General features: G+C 39.3%; 1 protein-coding gene and 1 pseudogene across 3 annotated transcripts in view; both read left to right on the forward strand.

The window, feature by feature from the left end:
- CA5B (carbonic anhydrase 5B) overlaps positions 1–27,323 on the forward strand; it is a 51,283-nt gene that overhangs the window by 12,933 nt on the left and 11,027 nt on the right. For all 3 annotated transcript variants that reach the window (XM_042973994.1, XM_042973995.1, XM_015542111.2), the window contains one exon: positions 19,164–19,361. In XM_042973994.1, the coding sequence (XP_042829928.1) occupies positions 19,164–19,361 (198 nt within the window). The remainder of the gene's footprint in view (positions 1–19,163; positions 19,362–27,323) is intronic.
- Positions 23,107–26,227, forward strand: LOC122235514 (annotated as a pseudogene).

Consider the following 27,323-nt stretch of genomic DNA (forward strand, 5'->3'; position numbering starts at 1 on the left):
ACAAAAACCTACACATGGATATTTACAGCAGCTTCATTCATAATTGCCAAAACTTGGAAGCAGCCAAGAGGTCCTGCAGTACTTGAATGGATGCCTTATCTATGGTGTATCCAGACAATGGAATTTTATATCCTCACTGAAAAGAAATGAGCTATGAAACCAGGAAGAGAAATGTAGGAACCTTAAATGCATATGACTAAGTGAAAGAAGCCAATCTGAAAAGGCTACAAACTGTGTGATTCCAACTGTATGGCATTCTAGAAAAGGCAAAACTATGCAGGCAGTAAAAAGATCAGTAGTTGCCATGTGTTAGAGTATAGGGAGGGATGGATAGGTGGAGCAGAGGATTTTTTTAGGGTAGTGAAAATACTGTGTATATTATGATGGATACAGATCAGTATACATTTGTCCAAACCCAAGGAATATATAACATTGAGAGTGAACTACAATGTAACGTATGGGCTTTGGGTGTTATCATGTATCAGTGTAGGTTCATGAATTATAACAAATGTACCACTCTGGTGGGGGTTGGTCATAATGGGGGATGCTGCATGTGTGGGGGCAGGGGTAAATGGGAAATCACTGTACCTTAAATTAATGAATAAATAAAGTCCTAAAAAATTAAACATGTGATCTGAGACCAAAACGACATAAATTTAATAATTTTAATTCTTAATTAAATATAAAGAATATCATCTAGAATTGAAATAGTACGTATTTTTATTTGTTATTATTTAATTGATTCTTATTTTTCATGATCTCTATGTTTAGATGGAAGAGAAATATTATTTTAGGACAACATGGAATAGAATGGCACTGTATAGGGGCACCTGAGTGGCTCAGTCAGTTAAGTGTCCAACTTTGGCTCAGGTCATGATCTCATGGTTCGTGAGTTCAAGCCCCACATCAGGCTCTCTGCTGTCAGCACAGAGCCCACTTTCTCTGTGCCCCACTCTCTGCCCTGTATAAAATCTAGCCACTAACCCTATGTGTGTATTTTCATGTAAATATAAATGTATTAAAATGTTATGGCCACATGTTGCTAGCACTTACCACAATGGAAATTTCCATCATCAGAGAAAGTTCTGTTTGGACAGGACTGGTCTGTATTATAGTTGAACTGTGTTAGAAAGTTGTTCTGTTATTTCTCCAGTTAATTTTGAAGGATAAAAATCCTAGAGGACAATAGTAGCAAAAAGTTTGTTTTGCAATGTGTTCACAAAGAACTCTAATAATCCCTAAATAATACAGATTCAGGATGCCCCAGATAGAGTTTTTCATTAACATTCAAATAACCTTGAGAAACAATAGGCTGATTAAGAGCCCCTTGGAATTGTATTAATAGCTTCAGGGGTATCAGCAGCAACAAGGAGCTAACAAACAGCCCCAAACTGACCCCCAGGAACTGTGGCCTTTAGTCTTCTGTGTTGTTGACTGCATGTGTATGCTGCTGTTACCTGGGCTCAACATCAAAGTGCCTTTTAGAGCCCTCATGCTCTGAGAAGACAATTTATGATTCTGTGATCATCCCTAACAATATCACATGGGAGGGGGCTGTCCCTGTGTATCCTATCACTGTGCTAAGCCCTCGGGCCTACTAGGATGGTCTTCAATCACATGAGAAAATTGTACAGCTCAAGAAAAAGGATGGTAACAGGGCAAGGCGAATGAGAAAAAAACAATGAGGGCCTAGAATAACAATGTCCAGTAGATGAATAATGTGAACCACCAATATGAGAGCCATATAGGCAATTCTGTATTTTCTAAAACTACATCTTTAAAAAGAACAAATAATGTCAATTACATCTCAATAAAATGGGAAAATTCATTCTAAAATAGCAAAAACATAGGCAAAATATAGTATATAAAGGGGCACCTGGGTGGCTCAGTTGGTTAAGTGTCTGACTCTTGATTTCAGCTCAGGTCATGATCTCACTTTCTTGAGATTGAGCCCCGCATTGGGATTCTCTCTTTCCCTTTCTCTCTACCCCTCCCCAACTTGTACTCTTTCTCTCTCTCTCTCTCTCTCTCTCTCTCTCTCTCTCTCAAAACAAATAAACAAATAAACTTAAAATATATGTATAGTATATAGTTAAAAATATTTTTGCCAATATATTTGTTGGGGAGGAAGAATATTTAACCTAGCATATCCAAAATATTCTCATTTTAACATGAAATGAGTATAAAAATTCTAAATGAAATATTTTACATTGCTTTGTGCTAAGTCTTTAAGGTCCCTCGCTGTTTTACATTTATAGCACATCTCAATTTGAACAGTCACGCAAGGTGAGTGGTTACCTTATTACGTAGTGCAGGTACAGAGAATAGATATCAAGGGATGCTTAATGCAGTGTGGGGTTGTCTGGGAAGGGGCTCGAAGTGATCTTGAGAGCCTGTGGGATTTTAAGAAATGAGAAATGGGTAGATGTGATCATATGAACTGTTAAGGGGGAAGCATTTCTTTTACCCAGTTCCTGCTAGCCGGACTGAGAATCGAATTGACATGAGACAGATTAAAGGAAGATCAAATTTAATAGCATACATAAGGGAAATCCACAGACATGAAAATTCCAAGTTTAGTGAGGCAACATGAGGCTTGTATGAGCTACAGAGAGGGGTAGGGGTCTGAGGACAAAGGGGAGGAAGACCATTAGCAGGAAGGTGTGAAGAGATGTTTGGAAAACAAAGGTTGCCCTATTAAGATCAGTCTCTTAAGTAAAGAGGACTCTTTATTAGTAGCTCTCTTCCTGGTATAAGCAAGCAGTTGAGGGAGAGGTACAGAGCTTTTCCTGAATCTGCTGGGGTTATTTGCTTTTAACACAAAATAGCATTCATGCCAAAGTGGCCTATCTTGGGGCAGCCTACACGTGGCCCCTACAGTTCGTTCCTCTGAAACTTGCCTGAAGTTTCTACACATTAAAAGTTGAGCTGGCAAATTGTTCCATCTCATTGAACCAGTCTTAGTCCTGACAGTAGGTCAATTCAGCTAAGTTCATTTCATCTCTACCATGATGCAGATGTGTTTTCAAAATTAGGCCTTTGGTTCAAGTCATTGGGTATTAAACAACAGGCATTTCTGTGGAAACAAAAGAAAAACAATGGTTATTCATTAGGTCAAAATATACATCAGGTTTTTTTGTTCTGAGGATAGCCGGTGGAGAGGATTTCTAGATGTCAAGCTCGAAGCATCTTCAGATAGAGTGAGAGCAGGCAGTGGCAGTGTGACAGAACTTCCTGGTTTGTAGTTCTGAGTGTCTGTGGTGATTTTTGCATGGTCAATAGAAGAGCAGGCATGAAGATTGCCTACACATGAGCTGTTGTGATTTCTCTGAACTTACATCAGGTGGTTTATATTTATTTTGCAGGGCTTCGGGGGGGGAAAAGGGCAGTTTTAGTTCTCAAATGAATCCAATTCAGAAAGGAGGAACAAAAATCAAAAGCATTAGTTTGGACAGTTGCAGCAAAGCATTGGAAGGGACTAGAAGAAATTAGGAGCTAGCCTTGTTTGTAACAGACAGTATTAGAATCTAGTATTTACATAGGTGTGTTATTGAAACATACTTTTTCCTTTCTGTAATCACCCCGATTTCTACCAAAGATAGTCAAATTTAATATTTGTTTACAAAGTAAGTCTAGTTTTAAAAATTTGGCCTAATTATTTACAGAACCACCACAAGAACACTGATTGGCCATGTAGTTTCCTTTAAATCTCCTTTGCTGGAACTTTTCCTTGTTGTTACGAAATTATTGGAGTCTTTAAAAAAATAGGAAATATCTAGTTTCAAGATTTCAAGCTTAATTACCTTTTTTTACCATTAAAAATTTTTATTTTAATTCCAGTATAGTTAACATGCAGTGTTATATTAGTTTCAGGTGTAAAATATAGAGATTCAGCAATTCTGTACATTACTCAGTGCTCATCATAATAAATGTACTCTTAATCCCCTTCACCTACTTTACCCATCCCCCCCCACACTGCCCCTCTGGTAACCACCAGTTTGTTCTCTACAGTTAAGAATCTGTTTCTTGGTTTGTCTCTTTTTATCTTTGTTCCTTCATTTTGTTTCATAAATTCCACATATCAGTGAAATCATATGGTATTTGTCTTTCTCTGACTGATTTACTTTATTTAGCATCATACTCTCTAGCTCCATCTGTGTTGTTGCAAATGGCAAAGGATCTCATTCTTTTTTATGGCTTAGCAACATTCCATTGTGTATACATGTACTTTTTCTTTATCCATTCACCTATAGGTGGGCCATTGGACTGTTTCCGTAATTTGGCTATTGTAAATAATGCTGCAATAAATATAGGGGTGTATATATCTTTTCAATTAGTGTTTTTGTATTGTTTGGGTAAATACCTAGTAGTGCCATTACTGGATCGTATGGTAATTCTATTTGTAATTTTTTGAGGATCCTCCATACTGTCTTCCACAGTGGCTACACCAGTTTGCATTCCCACCAACAGTGCACAATACTTCCTTTTTCTCCACACCCTCACCAACACTTGTTTCCTGTATTTTTTTTAATTTTAGCTATCCTGTCAGGTGTGAGGTGATACAGCCATTGTGGTGTTGATTTGCATTTTCCTGATGATGAATGATGTTGAGCATCTTTTCATGTGTCTGTTGGCCACCTGGATGTCTTTTTTGGTGAAATGTCTTCTGCCCATTTTTAAATCGGATTTTTTGGGTTTTGGGTGTTGAGTTGTAGAATTTCTTTATATATTTTAGATAATGACCCTTTATCAGATATATCATTTGCAGGGGCACCTGGGTGGCTCAGTCAGTTAAGTGGCCAACTCTTGGTTTTGGCTCAGGCATGATCCCAGAGTCATGGGATCAAACCCCGCATCAAGTTCTACACTGAGTGTGGAGCCTGCTTAAGATTCTCTCTCCCTCCCTCCCTCTCTCTCTCCCCTGTCCCTCCCCTCACTCACACATGCTCTCTCTCTCTCTCTCAAAAAAAGATATCATTTGCAAATATCTTCTCCCATTCTGTAGATTGCCATTTACTTCTGTTGATCATTTCCTTTGCTGTACAGAAATTTTTATTTTTACGTAGTCCCAATAGTTTATTTTGCTTTTGTTTCCCCTGCCTCATGGAGACATATCTAAAAAATGTTGCTACAGCTGATGTCAGAGACATTACTGCCTGTGCTGTCTTCTAGGATTTTTATGGTTTCAGGTCTCACATTTAGGTCCATAATCCATTTTGAGTTGATTTTTGTGTATGGTGGAATAAAGTGGTCCAGTTTCATTTTTTGCATGTAGCTGTCTAGTTTCCCTAGAACCATGTGTTGAAGAGACTTTTTCCCCTTGCATATTCTTGCCTCCTTTGTCATAGATTAATAGACCATATAATAGTGGGTTTACTTCTGGGCTCTTTCGGTTGCATTGATCTATGTGTCTGTTTTTATGCCAGTACCATACTGTTTTGACTACTACAGCTTTGTAGTATATCTTAAAATCTGGGACTGTGACAGTTACAGCTTTGTTGTTTCTTTTCAAGATTGCTTTGGCTATTCAGCGTCTTGTGTGGTTCCATGCTAATTTTCGGATTATTTGTTTTAGTTCTGTGTAAAATGCTGTTGGCATTTTAATAGGGATTGCATTAAATATGCAGATTGTTTTCGGTAGTATAGACATTTTGAGAATATTTGTTCTTCCTGCTGGAACTTTTCATAAGGAATTTCTAGTTGTATTTTTAGCAGCATCAAGGCCAGAAGCCAAGCCAAAACTTGCACCAAATACCTGCCAGACTTTGCCTGTAAGACCTATAGATTTGGGTGAATTCTTCTCTTCTTGAGGTTCTCCAAATATTCTGAGGTTCCCATATACCTGTCAGGAAGTAACCTTCTTTATCATCTGGTATGGCTGCTGGGAACTCTGTAAGCAAGGTTAATATTAAGGCCAATATTTCCAGGGGGCTTTATTGGCTCCATGAAGCCAATCTTAGTTCCTTAAAGCTGTCTGGTCATATCTAAATCTATATAAGTATCAAATATTACATTCCAGTCAAAGCCTTGGTAATATAACCTATGTTTCCAATTGTGTCCTGTTACAGGAGAACAGATTCTTATTGACCTTATGCAAATAAATGTATTGCCATAAAAATATAAGAATACTTGGGCTCCTGTGTGGCTCAGTCAGTTGGGCGTCCAACTTCGGCTCAGGTCATGATCTCACGGTTCGTGGGTTCGAGCCCTGCATTCAGGGTTTCCATTGTCAGTGTGGAGCCTGCTTTGGATCCTCTGTCTCTCTCTCTCTGCCCCTCCCCTGCTGGTTCTCTCTCTCTCTCATAATAAATAAATAAACTTAAAAAAAGTTTTTAAAAATATAATAATACTCATTTTCTGAATTATGGAGGGTTCAGGTAGGGAGAAAAGATAAATGTTTCAATTCTGTTTATAACAATATAATTTATCAAATTATTATAGGTCAGTTAGCTTAAGAGAAAAGATTTCCTCAATCTTGAAAAACAAACCATTTCATGGGGCGCCTGGGTGGCCCAGTTGGTTAAGCGTCCGACTTCAGCTCAGGTCATGATCTCACAGTCTGTGAGTTTGAGCCCCGCGTCAGGCTCTGTGCTGACAGCTCAGAGCCTGGAGCCTGCTTCAGATTCTGTGTATCCCTCTCTCTCTGCCCCTTCCCCGCTCATGCTCTGTCTCTCTCTGTCTCAAAAATAAATAAAAACTTTAAAAAAAAAAAAAGAAAAGAAAAGAAAAACAAACCATTTCAAAAAGTCAGATATATTTTAAACAAAAAGTCACCAAAATTATAATTATCATCCTCAGTTCATTGAGTCCCATGTTTTTGTTTTGCTTGAATCCAGTTTTTCCACTAGTTTTAGAGATTCTTACCTAGTTCTGTTTTATGATTTTTTAAAATTATATTTAAAAAAAATTTTTTTATGTTTTTATTTATTTTTGAGACAGAGAGAGACAGAGCATGAGCAAGGGAAGGGCAGAGAGAGAGGGAGACACAGAATCTGAAGCAGGCTCCAGGCTCTGATCTGTCAGCACAGAGCCTGACACGGGGCTTGAACTCACCACGAGATCATGACCTGAGCTGAAGTCGGATGCTTAACCGACTGAGCCACCCAGGTGCCCCTCTGTTTTATGATTTTAAGGTTATCAGAAACCTGTGCTCAAGAGTTTTTTCAATGAGTTTTACTGAAGATGAAATACATTTGCAGTGACATCCCAGTGTAAAACAGTAACTGTCAATGACAAGAGTTAAAAATGGCCATGGCTGAAGATTTGATTAGAGTTCAGTATGATGCAGTTCACAAGGAAATTTGATTATTTCTCTAACACACAGCACTTCAAGATAACATACCACGACATCAGATTTCTAGGGGTGTTATAAATAGTTTTTAGGACACTTATTTTAATTGTATATCTTACACAAATATAATCTAACAGGGTTTAATGTCACTTATTTGACAATGCTTCTCATTTAATTTAATACATCAAATAAGCCTAATTAGTTTAATTTTTCACAAAATCTTTGAAATGTTCCAGGAGTTCTCTCAAACATCTCAGTTAGATTGTAGTCATTTTAGAATTTGATTTTGGGGTGTATGTAAAAAAATATCAAAAGGTTTGAACATTTCATTAAATAGGATCTCTGATCATTATGAAACAATATTTAATTATCCATGTAACCAAAGCGACGAAAAAGATACCAAAGACAAATACAGAAGGTTACACAGCTGTGAGCAAATTTAGGTTTTTTTAAAAAATATTATGATTCAGGTTTTTTAAAAAAGTAAATCAAAGATCACATAAACATAGAAAATTTTGGCAAAATACAGAATCCTTGTTTTCTAGTCAGATAACTTTAAAGATAAAAGCATTTACAGTGTTTTATTAAGAGCAGATCAATAGCTTAAGAAAAAATTTTTTAACAACGAGAAAACAAGAATTTTACCTTTGCGTTAGTATATTTTTGTCATTGAAACCCATTTACTTACTTAAACTTATTCTAATCTTAGCTAGTACTGACCATACACAAAATTCCCTTCTAAAGATTCCCTCTTCATAAACCTTCTACAACTTTCTGTTTACATTCAGAGTTTGTCCTAAGTTTTCCTTCTTTAAATAACCAGTCTTACTTTAGGAAGAAATTACTTTCTTGTCCCTCAACAAAAATGTATTCCCATTCCTCATATTTTTCCCCAAAACACAGATCTTACTTTTCTTGCATACAGAGTCATTTTTCTTATTATTTCTAGTAGATGTAACTACATTTATTAGAATTCTTAACCCTTAGGAACTTTAGCTTCTAACTTAGTTTTCACTAAGTACTAAGCAATTATGAACTTTTGTTATACCAACATTCTTTAGATTCGCAAATTTATGAATACATTCCATAATTTCTAGAAACATGCATTTTTTCATAGTACAATTTCTTAAAGAAATCACATAGCAAATTTACTAATAGAACCATATTTGTCTTTAGTTGCTCTGCAATAAAGCAAAAGTAGACAGATCTACGTTTACTACTTAATGTTTCATTATTTTATCTTATTTGGAAATGATGCAGATAATTCAATAAATCAACTCATCATGTAACTTAGCAAAATTCCAAATTTTCAGGCTACCAAACATTTTGGAAGCCACCCAAAAGTTTACCTATAAACCTTTTTTTTTTAATTAAAAAAATGTTTTTTTAATGTTTATTTATTTTTGAGACAGAGGGAGACAGAGCATGAGCGGGGGCAGGGTGCAGAGAGAGAGGGAGACACAGAATCTGAAACAGGCTTCAGGCTCTGAGCTGTCAGCACAGAGCCCAATGTGGGGCTCAAACCCACAAACCGTGAGATCATGACCTGAGCCAAAAGTTGGACGCTTAACCGACTGAGCCACCCAGGCACCCTGCTTACCTATAAACCTTTTAATCTTATTTATATCTATTTACTCTACTTGTTCTTAGAACAATTATGTTCAGGTTACCCACAAAACTTCATGAAGCATTAGACAAAGTTAACCATTACTCTAATGTTTTTGACACATTTGCAACAGAGACAACAAGAACCCATTCGACCTTCATTAAACACAGACAAAAGTCTTACATTAAAAATTTTTTTGTTAACGTTTATTTATTTTTGAGACAGAGAGAGACAGAGCATGAATGGGGGAGGGTCAGAGAGAGGGAGACACAGAATCTGAAACAGGCTCCAGGCTCTGAGCTGTCAGCACAGAGCCCGACGTGGGGCTCGAACTCACAGACCGCGAGATGATGACCTGAGCCGAAGTCGGCCGCTTAACCGACTGAGCCACCCAGGTGCCCCAAAAGTCTTATATTTAATGCACAATGCTAAAGACAATTTTATTTTAATGAAGCCAACAACCTTAAATTAGCTTTAGTACTGGATATTTCCCTGGATCACATATCCTTAACAGAGCATTTGGGTTTCTATCTTCCAGAGTTTTGGAATACTCAATTCTTATAAGCACTTGCCTACAAACCAATGAAATAGAACTCTTTTACAAGTTTATTTTATTATTTTTTTTAATGTTTATTTTTGAGAGAGAGAGAGAGCAGGGGAGGGACAGAGAGAGGAAGACACAGAATCTGAAGCAGGCTCCAGGCTCCGAGCAAGCAGCAGATATCCTGATGCGGGGCTTGAACTCACAAACCTGTGAGATCATGACCTGAGCTGAAGTTGGCCACTTAACCGACTGAGCCACCCAGGTGCCCCTAGAAGTTTGTATTTTTAAAAAACCTCTTTTTCCCTTTTATTTCTTCAGTCTCAGGCAATTGTGGGATGTGTTTACATTTTAAAGATGTAAGATGTATGATTTCAAGGGACAGGATGAATGCAAAAAAATGTGTTTTTTCCGAGTTTCAGGATAATTGTGATTTAAAATTTACCTTTTTTAAAAAAAAAAGTACAGGACACTGTTTTAATATCCTGATCTTTCATGATATCCACAAATACTTTGAGAGGAATAGGTGAGGTTTGGGGATTGGTAAAGATAGGTGGGCTTTGACTGGCTTCTAGAGTTGCATTTCTGGGTTTGTAGAGACTTATAAGACCAAGAGTTGTTTTTAATTCCTCAAAGAACTAGATTACAGCCCGAATATCAAAAGACTGACCTGTCCTTTTAACTAAATTAGGGAGGTTTTTAACTAAAATAGGAATGAAAAGATTTTTCTCTGTATAAAGTCTGTATAAAGCATCTTAACATTCTCACATTTAAGAAAGCATTTTAACCCTTCTTTCTGGGTACATAATTCAACACGGGCTTCTATTAATCCCTGAATAATGCTTTTTACAGATCATTTGTAAGAGGGCCTAGGAGAAATTTTTGGTCCTGTTTCCTGTGAAGGGGGTTTGTGTAGTCATTCTTTTTATCGCTACATTTAGTTGGATCTTTTCAAAGTGGAGCTAAAAGGGCTTTATAATTTAAAACATCTTGCTGCTGTCCAGAAGACATGAATTCTTTTGTAGTAGGGGGTTAGGAAACACCTGCAAAGGACATTGCATTGGAATGCCTGAAGCTGACAGGGCCCGATTAGCAATCCTTGGAAGGTAGAATCAAAGCCAGCCTTGTTGGTAGTTTCAGGTGCTTTTTTTAAATTCACTTCCTAGCTTTCAGGATTCACATGGCTACCTGCATACTTTAAGCCTGGAGATTAGGCCTTGAGTGCTCCCTATAAATCTTACATAGAAAGGAAAATTCTTAAGTCTAATTTCTGTGATTTTTACTAGTAAGACAAGTGAGAGCTCTCTATAAAGAATATTTTTCTTTTAAATATAGCTAACTTAAAGGTTCCATTGTCTGGCCATTGATGAGTGGGATCTATTAATAGCAACGGAAACCAATAAGCCTTAATGGTTAACCGAAAATGCAAGATGCGTCCAAAGAGGGCACAGGTGATCTGTCCCTGTGATCCAGAAGTTTACTCCCAAAATCAGTCTAAGAGAGCAAAGACCTTCATTTCACAGGTAGTAAGGGTCATATGGTGAAAATGGTGTTTCCAGTCTCCCACAACATCGTGAGATGCCTCCAGTAGGACAAAGGAGGTTTACTGGCGTAAACCTGCTTGCCTGGTTGGAGAGACTATTGGTGTGAGTGAGGTAAGGGTAGAGAGCCTTGGTATCAACTTGTTTGGTTTTCTCTATCAGTAAAATAAGCATTAAGTGCCTCCTTTGTGCCTGGTACCAGGTTCAGCCTGGAGGCTGTAGAAGAAGTCTAGGACACAGGCCCTAACACTGAGGCCTTGACACGGGCCCCGTGAGCAGATAAAGCAAATGCACACTGCACGAGCAATGGTTGGATGTGAAAAGGGCTAGAGTCAACATGATGTGAGTTCAAAAGAAGGAAAGGTCAACCTGGTGGGAGCTAATGTCAAAACCCAAGTTTGGGAAGATGGAGTAAAGGGGAATGAGAGAGCAGGAAAAGAAATCAAGGAGCATGGTATGAAGTCTGGGGTGTAGGGGCCTGAACTGGGCTGCTGGTCATGGGCCAGGCACGGAAGAGATAAACCTGAAAGATCCTTAATGAAAAAGTAATGTGGTGATCAGTAGCGTACTAGGAATAAACAGAAAAGGGGACTGGAACCTTCTCAAGGATGCTCTTTATCTTGTACATTCAGTGCACAAGCAGTGATTGAAAGCCAGCTCAGCTGTAGACTGTGGAGCAGTGGGAGAGGCAGATAATTACGTGTATGTGTGTAGGGGAGAACAAATCATTTTCCTTCCACCTTTCTGAGTTCTTGGCCGAGACCACCCATAATAAAAGACAGGTTAACAAGAGAAAAGCAAACACAAGTTTAGTAACCTGTACACCTCCTGGACACATGGGAGAGACCTAGGAAGACTGAGAAGCTCCCAGAGATGGCCGCAGCCATCACCTTAAATACCATCTTCAGCTAAAGACAAAAGATGTTGAGGGGGGCAGTTATGGGAGGTTACCAAACAAAGCACAGTGAACAAGGGCATGGTTGTTAGGTGGATTTAAGTCTAGCCTTTTCCTGTTGATGAGAGCTCCTGGTGATGTATAGTCATCCTTCTCTCCTGGTACAGAGAGGGAGACACCCATGCACAGGGAGATTTCCCTTATAAATGGAGATTTCCCTTACACCAAGAGTAATTTCTACTCAGTTTTCAGAGCTTCTCCTGTGTTGGCTGTTGCCAGAAGAATCAGCTCAAAATAATCCTTGTGCCAAAGAGGCATATGGGATGGTGTATCTTGCTACCCTTCACCACCTCAAAATATGCCTCTTTGGCATAAGGATTACTTTGAGCTGATTATTTTGAGAAACTGAAGATACAGGAGAAGCACTGAAAGGAGAGTAGAAGTTATCCTTTCATCAGGGAAATTTACATTAAAAGGGGGGGCTGGACCAGGAGGAGAGTTATTACCAGAGACAGCTTTTTCTTTAGAGAGACTTACCTGCTTGGAAGGGCAAACTTGGCTTCCCCTGCATTTTCTCTTCTCACCTTCCTGTGAATTGCCTTCCTCCCCTTTGAAGCCTTGGGCCTCTGCACCTTTCCTTATCTCCCCTGTTATTTAAGCCTCAATTGCCTGACTGCCATTGGAGTCTCATACCTCTGTGGGTCTCCAGTCAGGAAATAGATAATTAAAAATTTTTCTCCTACTAATCTATATTTTTATTACAGTGGGGGGAGGGTGTCTCAGCTAAGGACCTCGAAGGGTAGAGTAAAACTTATTTGTCCTTCCCTACAATGGCATATTCTGCTACCCTTCATATAAATACAATAATAATTATACCAGTGGAATAAATCTTTTGAAAGAAAAAAAATCAGAGTGTTATGATCAAAAAATAAGAAGATCATATTATAAGAGTAGCCAGAGAACATTTTACTGAGGAGTTGACGGTAAAGCCCAAGACTTACAGATGATGGGAGCTGAGTGAGGGGAAAGTGTTTTCTGAGGAGAGGGAGGAGCAGGAACTGAGGGGCCAAGGCAGGAACGTGCTTCCTGTGTTTCAGGAGTTGAAAGAGGGACACTCCTGAGGCTGGACACATAGGGTGGTACAGGCACAAAAGAAATCAAAGCCGGGACTAGTCCTATTAATAGGAACTAAAACCGAGCACATTTTCTCCATGGAATCTAAAGAGATGTTGATGCTTGTCAGCAATAGATTAGTGACTCCTTCATGATGACGGTGTACCTCTACTCACTGAAACCATGGTTGATAAAATCACGGTTTCTGTTTATTTCATTTTCTTCATACAAGAATAACCTGAAAATGAAGGCACTGTTAGAACACGTAATCGTCTTCCTATTTGGGGGGAAAGTATGAGCAACTACCAAGATATTGTTTCATTCTGTATTTTGTTAACATGGAGGAAGAGGATGGGAGAGGAGAACAAAATGTGAATTATTTTTAGCAGATCAAACCGTTGGCAAAAGTTGTCTTCCCTAAGGCCACAGTAGACAAGGGCCCCTGGTGGGGGGATGGTTTGGGTTCCAGAGGAGGAGGTTTGGGGTGGGAGTGGGGGTCAAAAATCTTCCAGAAGCTGACCTCGTGAATCGAAGGACATAAATTGACAGAAGCATCAAGGCCATAAAAGAGCAATGAAAGAATAGGTCTGGGATTTGGGGGCTGGTGTTTGCATGGGTGAGAATAGATTCTGGTCATTTCCTGAATGGGGTGGGGGACGAGTCAGGGTGAAAGGAGGGATCGTCTTGGGGATCTGCTTGTTAGTCCCCTTCTTGCCTGGTCTTTACAGGAGACCCTCACGAATTGGTTTTGAAGAATGTGAATTCTCAACTCCTGGGCCACAGTCTGAGTATCTCAGAGGGGAAGGTCCTGCAGAGTCTCTTGGTGCCAGGCATCCTACAATTGAATCAGCTTGAACAGACCAATTACCAGCAAAGAGACTGGATCTGTAATCAAGACTTCCAGCAAACAAAAGTCCAGGACCAGATGGCTTCACAGGCAAAATTTAAAACATTTAAAGAGTAAATTAAAAAAAAAAATTAAAGAGTTAATACCTATTCTTCTCAAACTATTCCAAAAAATAGAAGGAAAACTTCCAAAATCATTCTATGAAGCCAGTAAACAGCCTGATACAAAGCAGATAAAGACACCACAAAAAAAGGAACTATGGGCCAATATCTCTGATGACCAAAGATGCAAAAATCCTCAACAAAATACTAGCAAATAGAATCCGTTAAAAAAAAAACATTCACCATGATGAAATGGGACTTATTCCCAGGATACAAGGGTGGTTCAATATTGAAGTATCAATCAACGTGATACATCACATCAATAACAGAAATAATAAGAACTATATGATCATTTCAATAGATGCAGAAAAAGCATTTGACAAAGTAAAATATTCATTCATGATCAAAGCCCTCAACAAAGTAGGTTTAGAGAGAACATACCTCAACATAATAAAGGCCATGTATGAATAACTCACAGTGAACATCATACTCAATGGGGCAAACCTGAGAGCTTTCCCCTAAAGGTCAGGAGCAAGACACAGATGTCTACTCTCACCACTTTTATTCAACATAGTACTGGAAGTCCAGGCCACACTAATGAGACAACAACAAAATAAATAAATGAAAAGGATCCAAATCTGGAAGGAAGAAGTAAAACTTTCACTATTTGTAGATGACATGGTACTACATACAGAAACTGGAAAGACTCCATCAAAAAAACTACTAGAACTGATAGATCAATTCAGTAAAGTCACAGGATACAAAATCAATGTACAGAACTCTGTTGCATTTCTATACACTAATATCAAAACAGAAGAAAGAGAAATCAAGGAATTGATCCTATTTACAGTTGCACCAAAAATAAGATACCCAGGGATAAACCTAACCAAAGAGGTGAAAGACCTGTATTCTGAAAACTATAAAACATGGATGAAAGAAATTGAAGATGACACAAAGAAATGGAAAGACGTTCCATGCTCACGGATTGGGAGAATAAATATTTTTTAAATGTCTATACTACCCAAAGGAATCTACACATTTAATGCAATCCATATCAAAATTCCAACAACATTTTCCACAGAACTAGAACAAAAAATCCTAAAATTTATATGGAACCACAAAAGACTCCAAATAGCCAAAGCAATTTTGAAAAAGAAGAACAAAACTGGAGGTATCACAATTCGAGACTTCAAATTATATTACAAAGCTGTAGAAATCAAAACAGTATGGTACTGGCACAAAAATAGACATATAGATCAATGTAACACAACAGAAAACCCAGAAATAAACCCATGATTATATGGTCAATTAATCTTTGACAAGGCAGGCAAGAATATGCAGTGGGAAAAAGTCTCTTCAACAAATGGTTCTGGGAAAACTGGACAACTACATACAAAAGAATCAAACTGGACCACAGTTCATACACAAAATAAAGTAAAAAATGGATTAAGGGCCTAAATGTGAGACCTGAACCCATAAAAATCCCAGAAGAGAGCACAGGCAGTAACGTCTCTGACATCAGCCATAGCAACATTTTTCTAGGTATGTCTCCTGAGGCAAGGGAAACAGAAGCAAAAATAAACTATTGGAACTATATCAAAATAAAAAGCATCTGCACAGCAAAGGGAATGATCAACAAAACTAAAAAGCAAAACTACTGAATGAGAGAAGATATTTGCAAATTACATATCTGATAAAGGGTTAGTTTCCAAAATATATAAGGAACCTATACAACTCAAAACAAAACAAAAAACCCAAATTATCCAATTTAAAAATGGGCCAAAGACATGAACAGACATTTCTCCAAAGAAGACATACAGATGGCCAACAGACGCATGAAAAGATGCTCAGCATTACTAATCGTCAGGAAAATGAAAATCAACACCACAATGATATATCACTTCACGCCTTTCAGAATGGCTAAAATCACTAAAGAAACAAGAAAGAGACAAAAATCACTAAAGAGACAAGAAACAACAAGTGTTGGCGAGTATGTGGAGAAAAAAGAACCCTCTTCCACTGTTGGTAGCAATGCAAAACTGGTGCTGCCATTGTGGAAAACAATATGGAGATGCCTCAAAATGTTAAGGAACCTACCCCTTAGTTCCCAGCAACTGCACCACTGGGTATGTACCCCCAAAATACAAAAACACTAATTCAAAGGGATACATGCACCACTACGTTTATTGTAGCATTATTTGCAATAGCCAAATTACAGAAGCAGCCCAAGTGTCCATCGACAGATGAATGGGTAAGAAAAGGTATATATACACATACATATATACACACACATACACACATATACAATGCAGTATTATTCAGTGATAAAAATGAATGAAATCTTGACATTTACAAGGACATGGATGGAGCTAGAGAGTATAATGTTAAGTGAAGTAAGTCAGAGAAAGAGAAATACCATATGATTTTACTCATATGTGGAATTTAGAAACAAAGCAAACAAGCAAAGGGGAAAAAAAGGAGAGAGAGAGAGAGAGAAACCAAGAAACAGACTCTTAAACTATAGAGAACAAACTGATGGTTACCAGAGGGGAGTTGGGTGGGGGGTGATGGGTGCAACAGGTGATAGGGTTTAAGGATGAGCACAGGTTGATATATGGAATTGTTGAATCACTATATTGTATACCTGAAACTAATATAACACTGTATGTTAACTAAATTGGAATTAAAAGTTTTAAAATCAGAACAAAAAATAATCAAACCGAATCAGGGCTTTTCTAGGGGATTCTAGAAGTTTAAAAAATATTACACAGGTAATGAAATAGACCTTTTTATTCCAGAAATGGCAGATGGATAATCAATATGAAAATGAAAGGACACATATTCAATAAGGCACTATAGGGGAACAAACAGAGGAGGAAGATATGGCTCCTGTCTGCAAGGAATTTGCATTGTAATCAGATTGTGACTGTATTGTAACAATTCATATGTATTTTTCACTTAGGATTTATGAAACAGAAAGTTGTCATTCTTTTCTAAAATAAATTCTCGTTCTTCACCAGTTCTTTTACACTAAGGGAAAAAAACAAAAACCCTGGGTTCAGATTTCTCTAGGGATGGGAGTACTGAGCTATATGAAAAAAGAAAACGAAAAAGAGGATAGTTTGAGTTTGCCTCTATCTTTCAGCCCAAGACAAATACTTGTCAAGTTTTGTATTATTGGTAATTGGGGCCAGACGATTCTTTCTTGTGGGTGCCTGTCCTAGGAATTTTAGGATGTTTAGCTGCATGCCTGGCCTCTACCCACTAGATGTCAGTAGCACCTAACTCTAGTTGCGACAACCAAAAATATCTGCAGACATTACCAAATGTCCCCTGGGAGCAGAATTGCTCCCTTCATTGAGAATCGCTATTCTAGTAACTGCCTGAAGAGCTTTGTCTATACTGCTGGGGCTCTTTTTCCAAAAATAACAAGGCTAAGATCTTGAATTTCTAGCTTTGGGGCAGCTAGCTCAGAAAGAGATGCCTTCTCTGTAAGAGTAAACAGTGGTAGGGGCGCCTGTGTGGCTCAGTCGGTTAGGCATCCGACTTCGACTTCGGCTCAGGTCATGATCTCACGGTCTGTGAGTTTGAGCCCCACGTCGGGCTCTGTGCTGACAGCTCAGAGCCTGGGGCCTGCTTCGGATTCTGTGTCTCCCTCTCTCTCTGACCCTCCCCTGTTCATGCTGTGTCTCTCTCTGTCTCAAAAATAAATAAACATTAAAAAGAAAATTTTTAAAGAGTAAACAGTGGTAAGTTTCTGTTTGGTTTTGTTTTATTTTATGAAAAGTGGAGTGTCAAGGGACCCCATCATACACACAGGAGATTGACTAAGTCACAGCTACCTCATCACTTTCTCAAATCCTTAGACTCTTTCTTAGAGGTGGAGTGAGGTACAGAGCATTGTTGGTAATGATTTATCTCAACTCATATTTCTTCTGGTTGTCCTGCTGCTCTTGGTTCTTCTGTGTCCGTGGTGCTACTAAAGGGCAGAGAACTGGAGCACGCCGTATCATGCACATGGGTTCTATCACATCATGCATGGATGTCTCAGCAGCTGCTCTGTCTATGTTACAGGAAGTCTGCTGAGATTTATCAGGAATTTAGCACAAAGACCTGGTGCTTGGCTCTTTGTAGAAAAATCATCGTCAGTGCTATATTGTGTCTGTGGGGAACAAACTGTGCATGGACACTTTAATATATAATGTCCATAGCTATGTATGTGACAGAACTCGAGGGACCTTAGCAGTACTAATATTCCACCCGGGTTTTGTAGGATGGTTGCCTAATCCTCACAGTTTGCTTATATAGGAGATGAACTCAGCATACACACTTATATAGGACCATATAATCCCACCAAAGGGATTCATCTCTCTGCTTCTCTTCCCTCTGACACACTTCTCTGCTGTGATTCAGGAAGTGTTCAAGTCTGTCCTTAAAGATGTAGGTGTCTCTGTGTCCCCTGTTTTTGTTTTTTCTTCTCCTTGGTATAATATGGCCCCCAAACCCTGAACATCTTACTCACATGTCTCAAATTTAGAAGAAAGTACTCTTCTTTTCCCCAGATTCTTTGGCATTTGTGTTAGTTTTTCTAAAACCCAAGACTGTCTCCCCCATCTCAGTTGGAAGACTGTAATATTGCATTGTGTAAATAATCCAGAGATCTTCAAAACTGCAAGTTAAATTACAGGTGCATGCCACGAAAGTGTTTATTTCAACCAGCCAAGCGATCAAAAACTTACAGTGCTTGGTTCAACATTTGCTTTCCAAAAATTCTTCCTCTTCTTCCCACATTTCCTTTGTTGGAAATAATTCATTATTGGAAATTTCATTGATTTGTATTTGTATGTAAACTTGGTTTGGTAAGTGGGGCTCAGAAAATTATCAATAAAGAAAAACAGCTCATTTGAAGGTACCCTCCTTCCACACGGTGCTAATCTGCACGCGTCTTACTGTTACCACAAGAGCGGGTGGCACTTGGTTCGGGTGAAATCAGAGGGTGGACTGAGCCGCTTGTGTCTGACAAAGCAGCAGACGTCTGTGCCCGTGCAAGGTGCTCTCTGAGCTGCCTTTGTCCTCTGCCTTAATCAGTCCGTTTAGCCCCCAGGTGGCTAATTCCTAAGAGGTAGACTCCATGGGCCTGGACACACTCCCCACAACTCGAATTGCCTCGTGTGTGATCCCACATAGCAGACGTCTTGATGATGGCCCCGCTGTGCTTTTTCTCCTAGTGCACCCGCTCTGGGAGAGCGTGGACCTGGTCCCAGCGGGCGAGCGCCAGTCGCCCATCAACATCCGGTGGAGGGACAGTGTCTATGATCCTGGCTTAAAACCGCTCACCATCTCTTACGACCCGACCACCTGCCTCCACGTCTGGAATAACGGGTACTCCTTCCTCGTGGAATTTGAAGATTCTACAGATAAATCAGGTGAGGGTCAGACTGGTGGTCTTGTCTGGAGTTAAAGGGACAGTTTGATGTGAGCACAGGCCACACCACACTGCCTCCTTGGGACCATGGACCTGTATGAGTGGTGGCATGGGACTCCTTGCACTCAGCTTTTTCAATGTATGAAAAAAATCCCTTCGAGTTTTTATGAACATTTTCTTCTACTAGTATAGGTAGTACTTTTATTAATAAGTATGTGTATCTCTATGTATAGACAGAAGATAGGTTGTGAAATTAAAGCTTTGCCTGAAATTTATTTTGTGTGTATTGAATACGTACTGATTTTCTCTGCTTGCTGACTTTACAAGACACTTTTACCTTTAAGAGTAATACTATTTAATCAGATTTAACTGATCAGATTGCAGTACCTTTGAAATGGGGCAAAAAAGCATATTCATGTGTGCGTGAGGTTATAATCTTAACAACCAGTTCTATATTATAAAATGAAAACTCATATTCTGTTAATTTTGTTGATTTAGAAGAAACACAATTTAAAGGAGATTTTCAAAACCAGATATTATATTGCTTTTGAATCTTCTCTGGTTTTGAACCTACCCAGATATAAACTAATCTGAATGATTTCAAAGTTTACCTAAAACTTTTAGTATCTATTGAACACAGAATGTGATTAATTCTATGTAGGTTTCTTTTCTCTTTTTCTTTTCCTTTTCAAATCAAATTTGATGGTACCAAATAGTCTTCATCTGAAATAATTATTATTTGAAATAGTCTCTCTTTGTGGTTATCAACCAGTGGCAATTTTATCACCCCTTCCTCCCTAGGGGCTGGGGACACTTGGCAACATGCATAGGCATTTTAAGTTGTCACACTTGGGAGGGTGGGGTGCACCTGTTGTCTTGTGGGTCAAGGCCAGGAAAACAGCTGAAGAGCCTACAGTATGCAGGACAACATTCGCAAAGAGTTATTCAGCCCCTAATATCAATAGAGCCGAGATTGAGAAACCCTTTAGGAAATTAGTTTTCTCTTATGAATATGAGGAAATAAGCCCATGAACGTGTTAATGAATCAAGTACAAAATGTAACCTAAAGCATAAATGGAAGCGTTTAGTCCTGTATCTATCCTCGCTCTAGAATTCCCAACTGTATCTTGGTTCTCTATGCATTTTCCTAGGGTTGCTCTGAAACTTAGACATGGCTCTCTGGCCCAACAGCAAAGAGACTGCTCCTCCAATGGGAATTCTCTCTCTCTGGCTCTCTTCCCTTTGATGTACTTCTCTGCTGTGATCCACCAAGTGCTCAGGCCTGTCTTTAAGAGCTTAGGTGTTTCTATGTTCCCCATTTTTTTCCTTTCTCCTCTGTGGTATGACGTGGCCCCCCAAACCTGAGCATCTTGCTTACATTTCTCAAACTGAGAAGAAATTACTCCTTTTCCTCCCAGATTCATTAGTATCTTTCCTAACTTTTCCAAAACCCTATAGTGTGCTCCTGTCTCAACCGGAAGCTATATCACTGGAATACTGTAGTGTTACATTGTATATAAGGATTCCAGAAATCTTCAAAACAGCAACCTAAATTCCTATATTCCAGATAGCTATCTTGCATGACAATGAGCTTTACTTGTCTCAGGAGTTCTAGCATTACTCCTGCCGACTACACCAATGGGCAGACCCAGTCTGTAAATACCAACTCTCCTACATACACTCTGGATGCACAGCAACCCTCTCAAGTCTCAATTTTGTCTAGGTCCTTGGCAACCTTCTTTTTCTTCTGAGGATCCTAAATGTTGGTCAGCTTTCTAATGACCTTGACGGTCTAGAGACTGTTTCCAATATAGGTTTCCTTCACTGAGTTGGAAATTGTGGGAAGTTGTTTAATAGGTTTCTAACCAAGTGAGTTAATCTCAAGATCATTCGAGGCAAATAGCTTTCTGTTTCATTTTTTAGTCATTTTTTCCCCCTTTTTAACAATAGATTCACGAATTCTTATCCACCCATTTGCTAGGGCAATCTCAGATGGAATACAAATGACCTGCATTTTCCTCATAATAACTCCTTAGATACCTCCAAGCACAACTCACTAAACTGATTATTCCTCGATGTTACCTTCCCTAGGTGTGTCAGTGTCGCACTATTTTTATAAAATATCCAGAAAAATTGTAGAGAGGTTGCTAATTTTCCACTTATTTTGTTAGGAAGGACCAACATAGGTAACCCTTTTTAAAATTATGCTTTAATAATCATTCTCTTTAAAATACCATTAATCTTTGATAAGTATCTAACTTTCTCTCTCTCTCTCTTTTTCCACATTTCAGTGACTGCCTCCTATTTCCTGCTTATTCTTCATTGCTATTTCTCCATGCTGTTGCAAAATAATTAATAGCATTCAAAGAGGAGGAAAGAGTGAATGAACATAAAAAATAAAGAAAAAGTAAAAGACAGCAAAGACTTCCTAGAAATGAAGAAAGGCAAGAACCAATTCTAATTGTAGAAAGGAAAGGAGCTAATAAATATCAATGTCTATAAATTAAAAAAAAAACACAACTAGGAAATGCTGCTACAGTGTGCTTTACAAAGAACTCGGGATAAGGTGTGCAAAGAAAGGGTTTGAGGAAGGCATGTGACAAAAAGAAACCATACCAAACCTTATGGGATGTAGCAAAAGTAGTGCTTAGAGGGAAATTAGAGATGAAAATGCCTTTATTGGAGAAGAAGAAATTTCTCAAATCAATAATCTAGCTTCCCACCTTAAGGAGCTAGAAGGAGAAGAGCAAACTAAACCCAAAACAAACACAAAGAACAGAGCAGAAACCAATGAAGTCAAAAGTTGGTTCTCCAGAAAGATCAACAAAACTGATAAACCTTTAGCTAGGTGGAGCGAGAAAACAAATAAGAGAAGACTCAAATTACTGAAATCAGGAATGAAAGAGGGACATCACTACCAACCTTACAGAAATTAAAAGGATAATAAGAGAAGGTATGTGAGCATCTCATAGCACTGCCCTTTGCTGGGTACTGTTTTGTTGTTTGGCTCCCCTGAATAGGACACAGTGCATGTGAGGGATGCAAAATGCCATGGGGAGTGGCACTAAATTATGCCTGGGCTGAGGTCCATGGATGATCTCTAATTTCACCTCCCATGAAAGTACTCTCATCAGCTAGGTCACTAGGCCTCAAAGAGAGGAAGAGATGGGTCCTGTTGCTCCCCAAAGGGTGCTTCCTGCCCCATCTTGTGTCACTTTACACTTTTCTGGGGTATCACTGGTAAACCCAGGAAGAATGTTTCCCAGACATTTGAAGAGTTCTCCTTCCTAATTTTGGTCTTACATTTGCTTTTTGGGAGAAAACAATGTAATGATTTGTAGCAAACCTACAGAGTGGTGTATCCGTTAGGACCATCCAATTTGAGAACATTTCCATCACCCCAGTTATTCCATATATCTTATGACCACTCTGCTTTCTAATTTGCAATCTTCTGTTTCCCTTCTGCCTGTTTCTTGCTGACTGTACTTCCCTCTGTCGTCCACACATCTGCCCCACCCGACCCCACCTTTTTCTTCGCTCTTGCTGAGGTTACCAGGGATGTTTCAATTAACAAACCCAACAGATACTTTGCAGTCTATTTCTTTAGTTCCTGGTTTCATTGAGAATCTTCTAAGTGCCACACACTGTGCCAGGTGCTCAGAATGGAAAGAGGAAGAAGGGATGGTTGCCACCTTTAAGGAGCTAATACTGTGGTGGGGAGACAGACCCATGAACAGACAGCGCTAATGCAGAGTGCCGAGCGCTGCGAGGGAAGTGTTCAGGTGGGGTCCGGTGGGAGAAGGCTTCCTGGAGGGGGTGACACCTGGGCCGTCTGCATGGAGGGGGAGGTTCAAGGCAGTGCAATGCTTGTGTTTGGTACTACTATGTGTAAGTGCAAGAAGGAAATGGCAGCCAAGTGAGGCCTGAGGTAGGCAGAAGCTGATACACAGCCCGTTCTGCAGACCTTGCCCAGAGAGGGGTAATGTGGGTGCAGCTTACCTGCGTACTCTTGCTCTGGGTCTCGCGCTGGGCTGTGATGGAGGTGTCAGCTGTGGTTGGGGTTTCATCTCAAGACTCCTCTGGCGAAGAATCCTCATCCAAATTCACTCACGTGGCTGTTGGCAGAATTCAGTTTCTCTCAGGGCCTTGGTTTCTTTGCTGGCTGTTGGCCAGAGGCCACTCCCTTTTCCTTGCCCAGTGGGCCTCTCTGTAGGGCAGCTCACAACATGGCAGCTGGCTTCGTCAGAGAGAGCAAGCAAGATGACAACCAGCATCTTTTTGTAACCTAATCTGAAAACTCATATCGCATGACTTTTACCCTTAGAAGCAAGTCACAAGGTCCAGCTCACACTCAGGAGAGGGCATCACACAAGGGTGTGAATACCAAGAGATAGGGTTCATTGGGAGTCTTCTTAGAAACTGCCAGGATACATGGCCAATGGCACAAAGCCAATGAATTCAAACTGAGGTCCCTTTCCTGTAAAGTGCATGCCCTCAGCCCCATTATATAGGAGAATACCTCCTTGTCTCACTTCTCCCCTATGTACAATTTATGTGGATCTAGTACCCAGTGCATGTAGAGACTTCACGATTTTTCTAGTTAGAAATGCCCAAATCAGATGCCTGGGCATCTCACTTCTCTCCCAGGGATCACAAATGTAGAGGTGCCTATAGTGCCATAGAAGTAATGAGCATGAGCCAGGCTGGGAGAATCTGAGACAAATGGCAGTGATGGCGACTGAGAAACTGGCAGGACCGTCAAAAGGTGGTGGCCGTTTCTCCCATCTAGCCTGTTGTTGCCTGGTGGGAGCATGTGCCCAACATGGGCAGGGCTTCTCATTCTCCAGTTTGAAATGCGGAGTTTTATGGGAAATTGTCTAGCTTTAAATGTCGGCAATGAACTTTAAGATGTATTTAGCATTGTGTGGGTGAATCAAAACACACCTGAAGACTCTGCCTTGCTCATTATCTTTGGAGGAGACACACAGTAAGTTTCCAGAATATGTTGCCAGTGTTTTTCTGGAGATAGGAGAGAAAAGCTAGCCTTCCCTTCTGCCTTGGTCACTTAACATGGGACGAGGACTTCAATTTCATTCACCAGATTAGATTGAATTTTGCCAAAGTCAAGCTCACAATATGGAGCTGGCATAGAAAAGCAAGGTTTTGGAAAATATTTTATTTTTATTTCAGTATGCTTTAGTACCATCCTCCTGTTATTTTAGTGAATCAGGTGGTATTAGTCTCTGTACCTCCCCTGCCCCTTGAAGAAAAGTGGTCATTGGTGTCTTTGCTCACCTCTTTCAAAACATTTTTTTTAGAGGAAGAAATTATGTAAAGTATTTTCAAAAGGCAATAAGATACATAGCAGACCACTGCATGACATATCCGACGTATTTAGTCCTGGGATTGTTGTAATTGCACATAAAATTCAACTAATGATGCAGTAAACTCTAAAGATCACGAAGGTAGTTGAGATAGATGGGTTTTATGCTCTTATATTGGTTTAACCATGAACAGACATCTCCAGGGTTGGATTAGATGGAAGAAATGAGGAACTAATTAATATGTGTTAGGAAACTCAAGAAAAAAAATCAGTACAACCCAAAGTCTGAGGAAAGATGATTTTAAAATCTTGTTTTATCTGGATATTTTGCATTTAAAGTATTATTTCACCAGTTCAGAAAACACTAGCCAAACAAAAGGTATTTATTATCCAACGTGGTAAGGACAGTGGTACAGTGTGGATGACTCACATCGTTCACTCTGTCCAAAGGGACATGGGTGATAAGTTTTCACTTGCAAATTTCCTATTTTATTTCAATGGAAGGGGAAAACAAACAGTAGTATCTTCCAAAATTGAAATGCAAGAGGCACCTGGCTGGCACATGATGGCACATGGTACAGCACATGACTCTTGATCTCAGGGTCATGAGTTTGGGTCCCACATTGGGTGCAGAGTTTACTTTAAAAAAAGTATCAGTGCATAAAAAAGAAAGAATATCTTTTGTCCCCATACTTCAGTTTTATGAGATTGGGTTGGATAAATATGCTAAGAGAAATTTGCATTTTACTGCACATTTAAAAAGTAGGCGCAGTAACTCAAGGTCAAGAGCATGTTCTAGGAGGAGGCGAACGCCCTCATCTTCTAGGCACAGGCAGTCAGGAAGCAGATCGAGAAGGAGATCACATTCTAAGTCAAGGAGTAGGGGATGATCCAAACGTCCAAGACAGAGAAGATCTCATTTCAGAGAGAGAGGTAGAAGGTCAAGGAGTACATCAAAAACCAGGGCAAAAAGAAAGAAGACAAAGAAAAGGAGTGTTCCAAAACACCACCAAAAAGTTATAGCACAGCCATAGATTCCAGAAATGCAAGCAGAGACAGACAACCCCAATGAAGTAGGCGTGGCACAAGATCTCCTACAAAGCCTAGGTCACCTAAACGAAAAATGTCTAGTTATATCCTATAGGAGATATAAAAAGGAGAAGAAAGGTAAAGAAAGAAGCAGAGATGAAAGAGAATGACCAACAAGCAAGAAGAAGAAAAGTGAAGATAAGGAAAAGAATCAGAAAACGAAATCAGAGAGTGATAAAGATGTAAAATTAATAATGAAGAGGAACAAGGGAATGACAGTAAGAAAGAGAAAAAAGAGAAGAAACCAACAGAACCAAGTTCCCCTAAAACAAAAGGATGTTTTGTGGAAAAGGGAACTGGTGATTCACTAAAAGAATCCAAAGTGAATGGGAATGATCATCATGGAGAAGACATGTTTATGAGTGACTGAATATTGCCACCATGGGAATCCAGCTGCATACATGCATGAATGTCATTCCTTCGTGTGATTTCTTAATGCTGTTTTTGTTCCTACCAAACCTAGATGTTTACAGTTCTGAGTTATAAATGGATACAAAGCTTCTAATATTGATACTAGTTATTTACATCCAAAACCATTTAGAAAATGATACAGGAGTAACCAATTCTTTAAAATTTTTTTTTCAATGTTTATTTATTTTTGACAGAGAGAGAGAGAGAGAGAGAGAGAGAGAGAGTGTGTGTGTGTGCATGAGCGGGGGAGGGGCAGAGAGAGAAGGAGACACAGAATCCAAAGCAGGCTCCAGGCTCTGAGCTGTCAGCGCAGAGCCCAACATGGGGCTCGAACTCACAGACTGCGAGATCATAACCTGAGCCGAAGTCGGACGCTCAACCGACTGAGCCACCCAGGCGCCCCCAGGAGTAACCAATCTTGACATGGTGAAATCTGTCAAGCAGTTTTAAAAGTATTCTGGTGCTGCTTTAAAACAAAAACGAAAAGCTGCATACATCACAGCACCCATGGATAGTTTATGTTGTATGATCTCCTTTATTAAGTAAGTTCACTTCTAGTATTTCTAGAATTTGATTCATTGCTATAATGCAGCTATGTAGGGAATGCACTGATTGCATGTTAATTGTGGCAGGAATATCCTAAATGTCATTAAAACCCTCCAACATGATGGATCTACTTATGGTCTTATCTGTTGACATGACAAATTAACATTCTTTTTAAAAAATTTTTTGTTAATGTTTATTTATTTTTGAGAGAGAGTCACAGCATGAGCAGGGAAGGGGCCTGAAGCAGGCTCCAGGCTCCAAGCTGTCAGCACAGAGCCTGACACGGGGCTTGAACTCATGAACTGTGAGATCATGACCTGAGCTGAACTCAGACACTCGACTGACTGAGCCACCCAGGCGCCCCAACATTCTTATAATTACATCTGAAAATGAAAATTTGAAATAAATCACCCTTTAAGGCTTGTAGCTAAATTTTTGTGGCTTTCGTTTAACTTTGAAAGGTTCTATCTGCACTAACCTTTTTTGATGACTGACTAGGCTTTAATTACAGAAACAAGATTTGAAATGAAATTGTCTTTGGTAGTAAGCAAATAACGTATTTTGAAGTAGAGTTGTATACTTTTTTCATAAGGT

This window comes from Panthera tigris, chromosome X (assembly GCF_018350195.1).
Source record: "Panthera tigris isolate Pti1 chromosome X, P.tigris_Pti1_mat1.1, whole genome shotgun sequence".
NCBI lineage: Eukaryota > Metazoa > Chordata > Mammalia > Carnivora > Felidae > Panthera > Panthera tigris.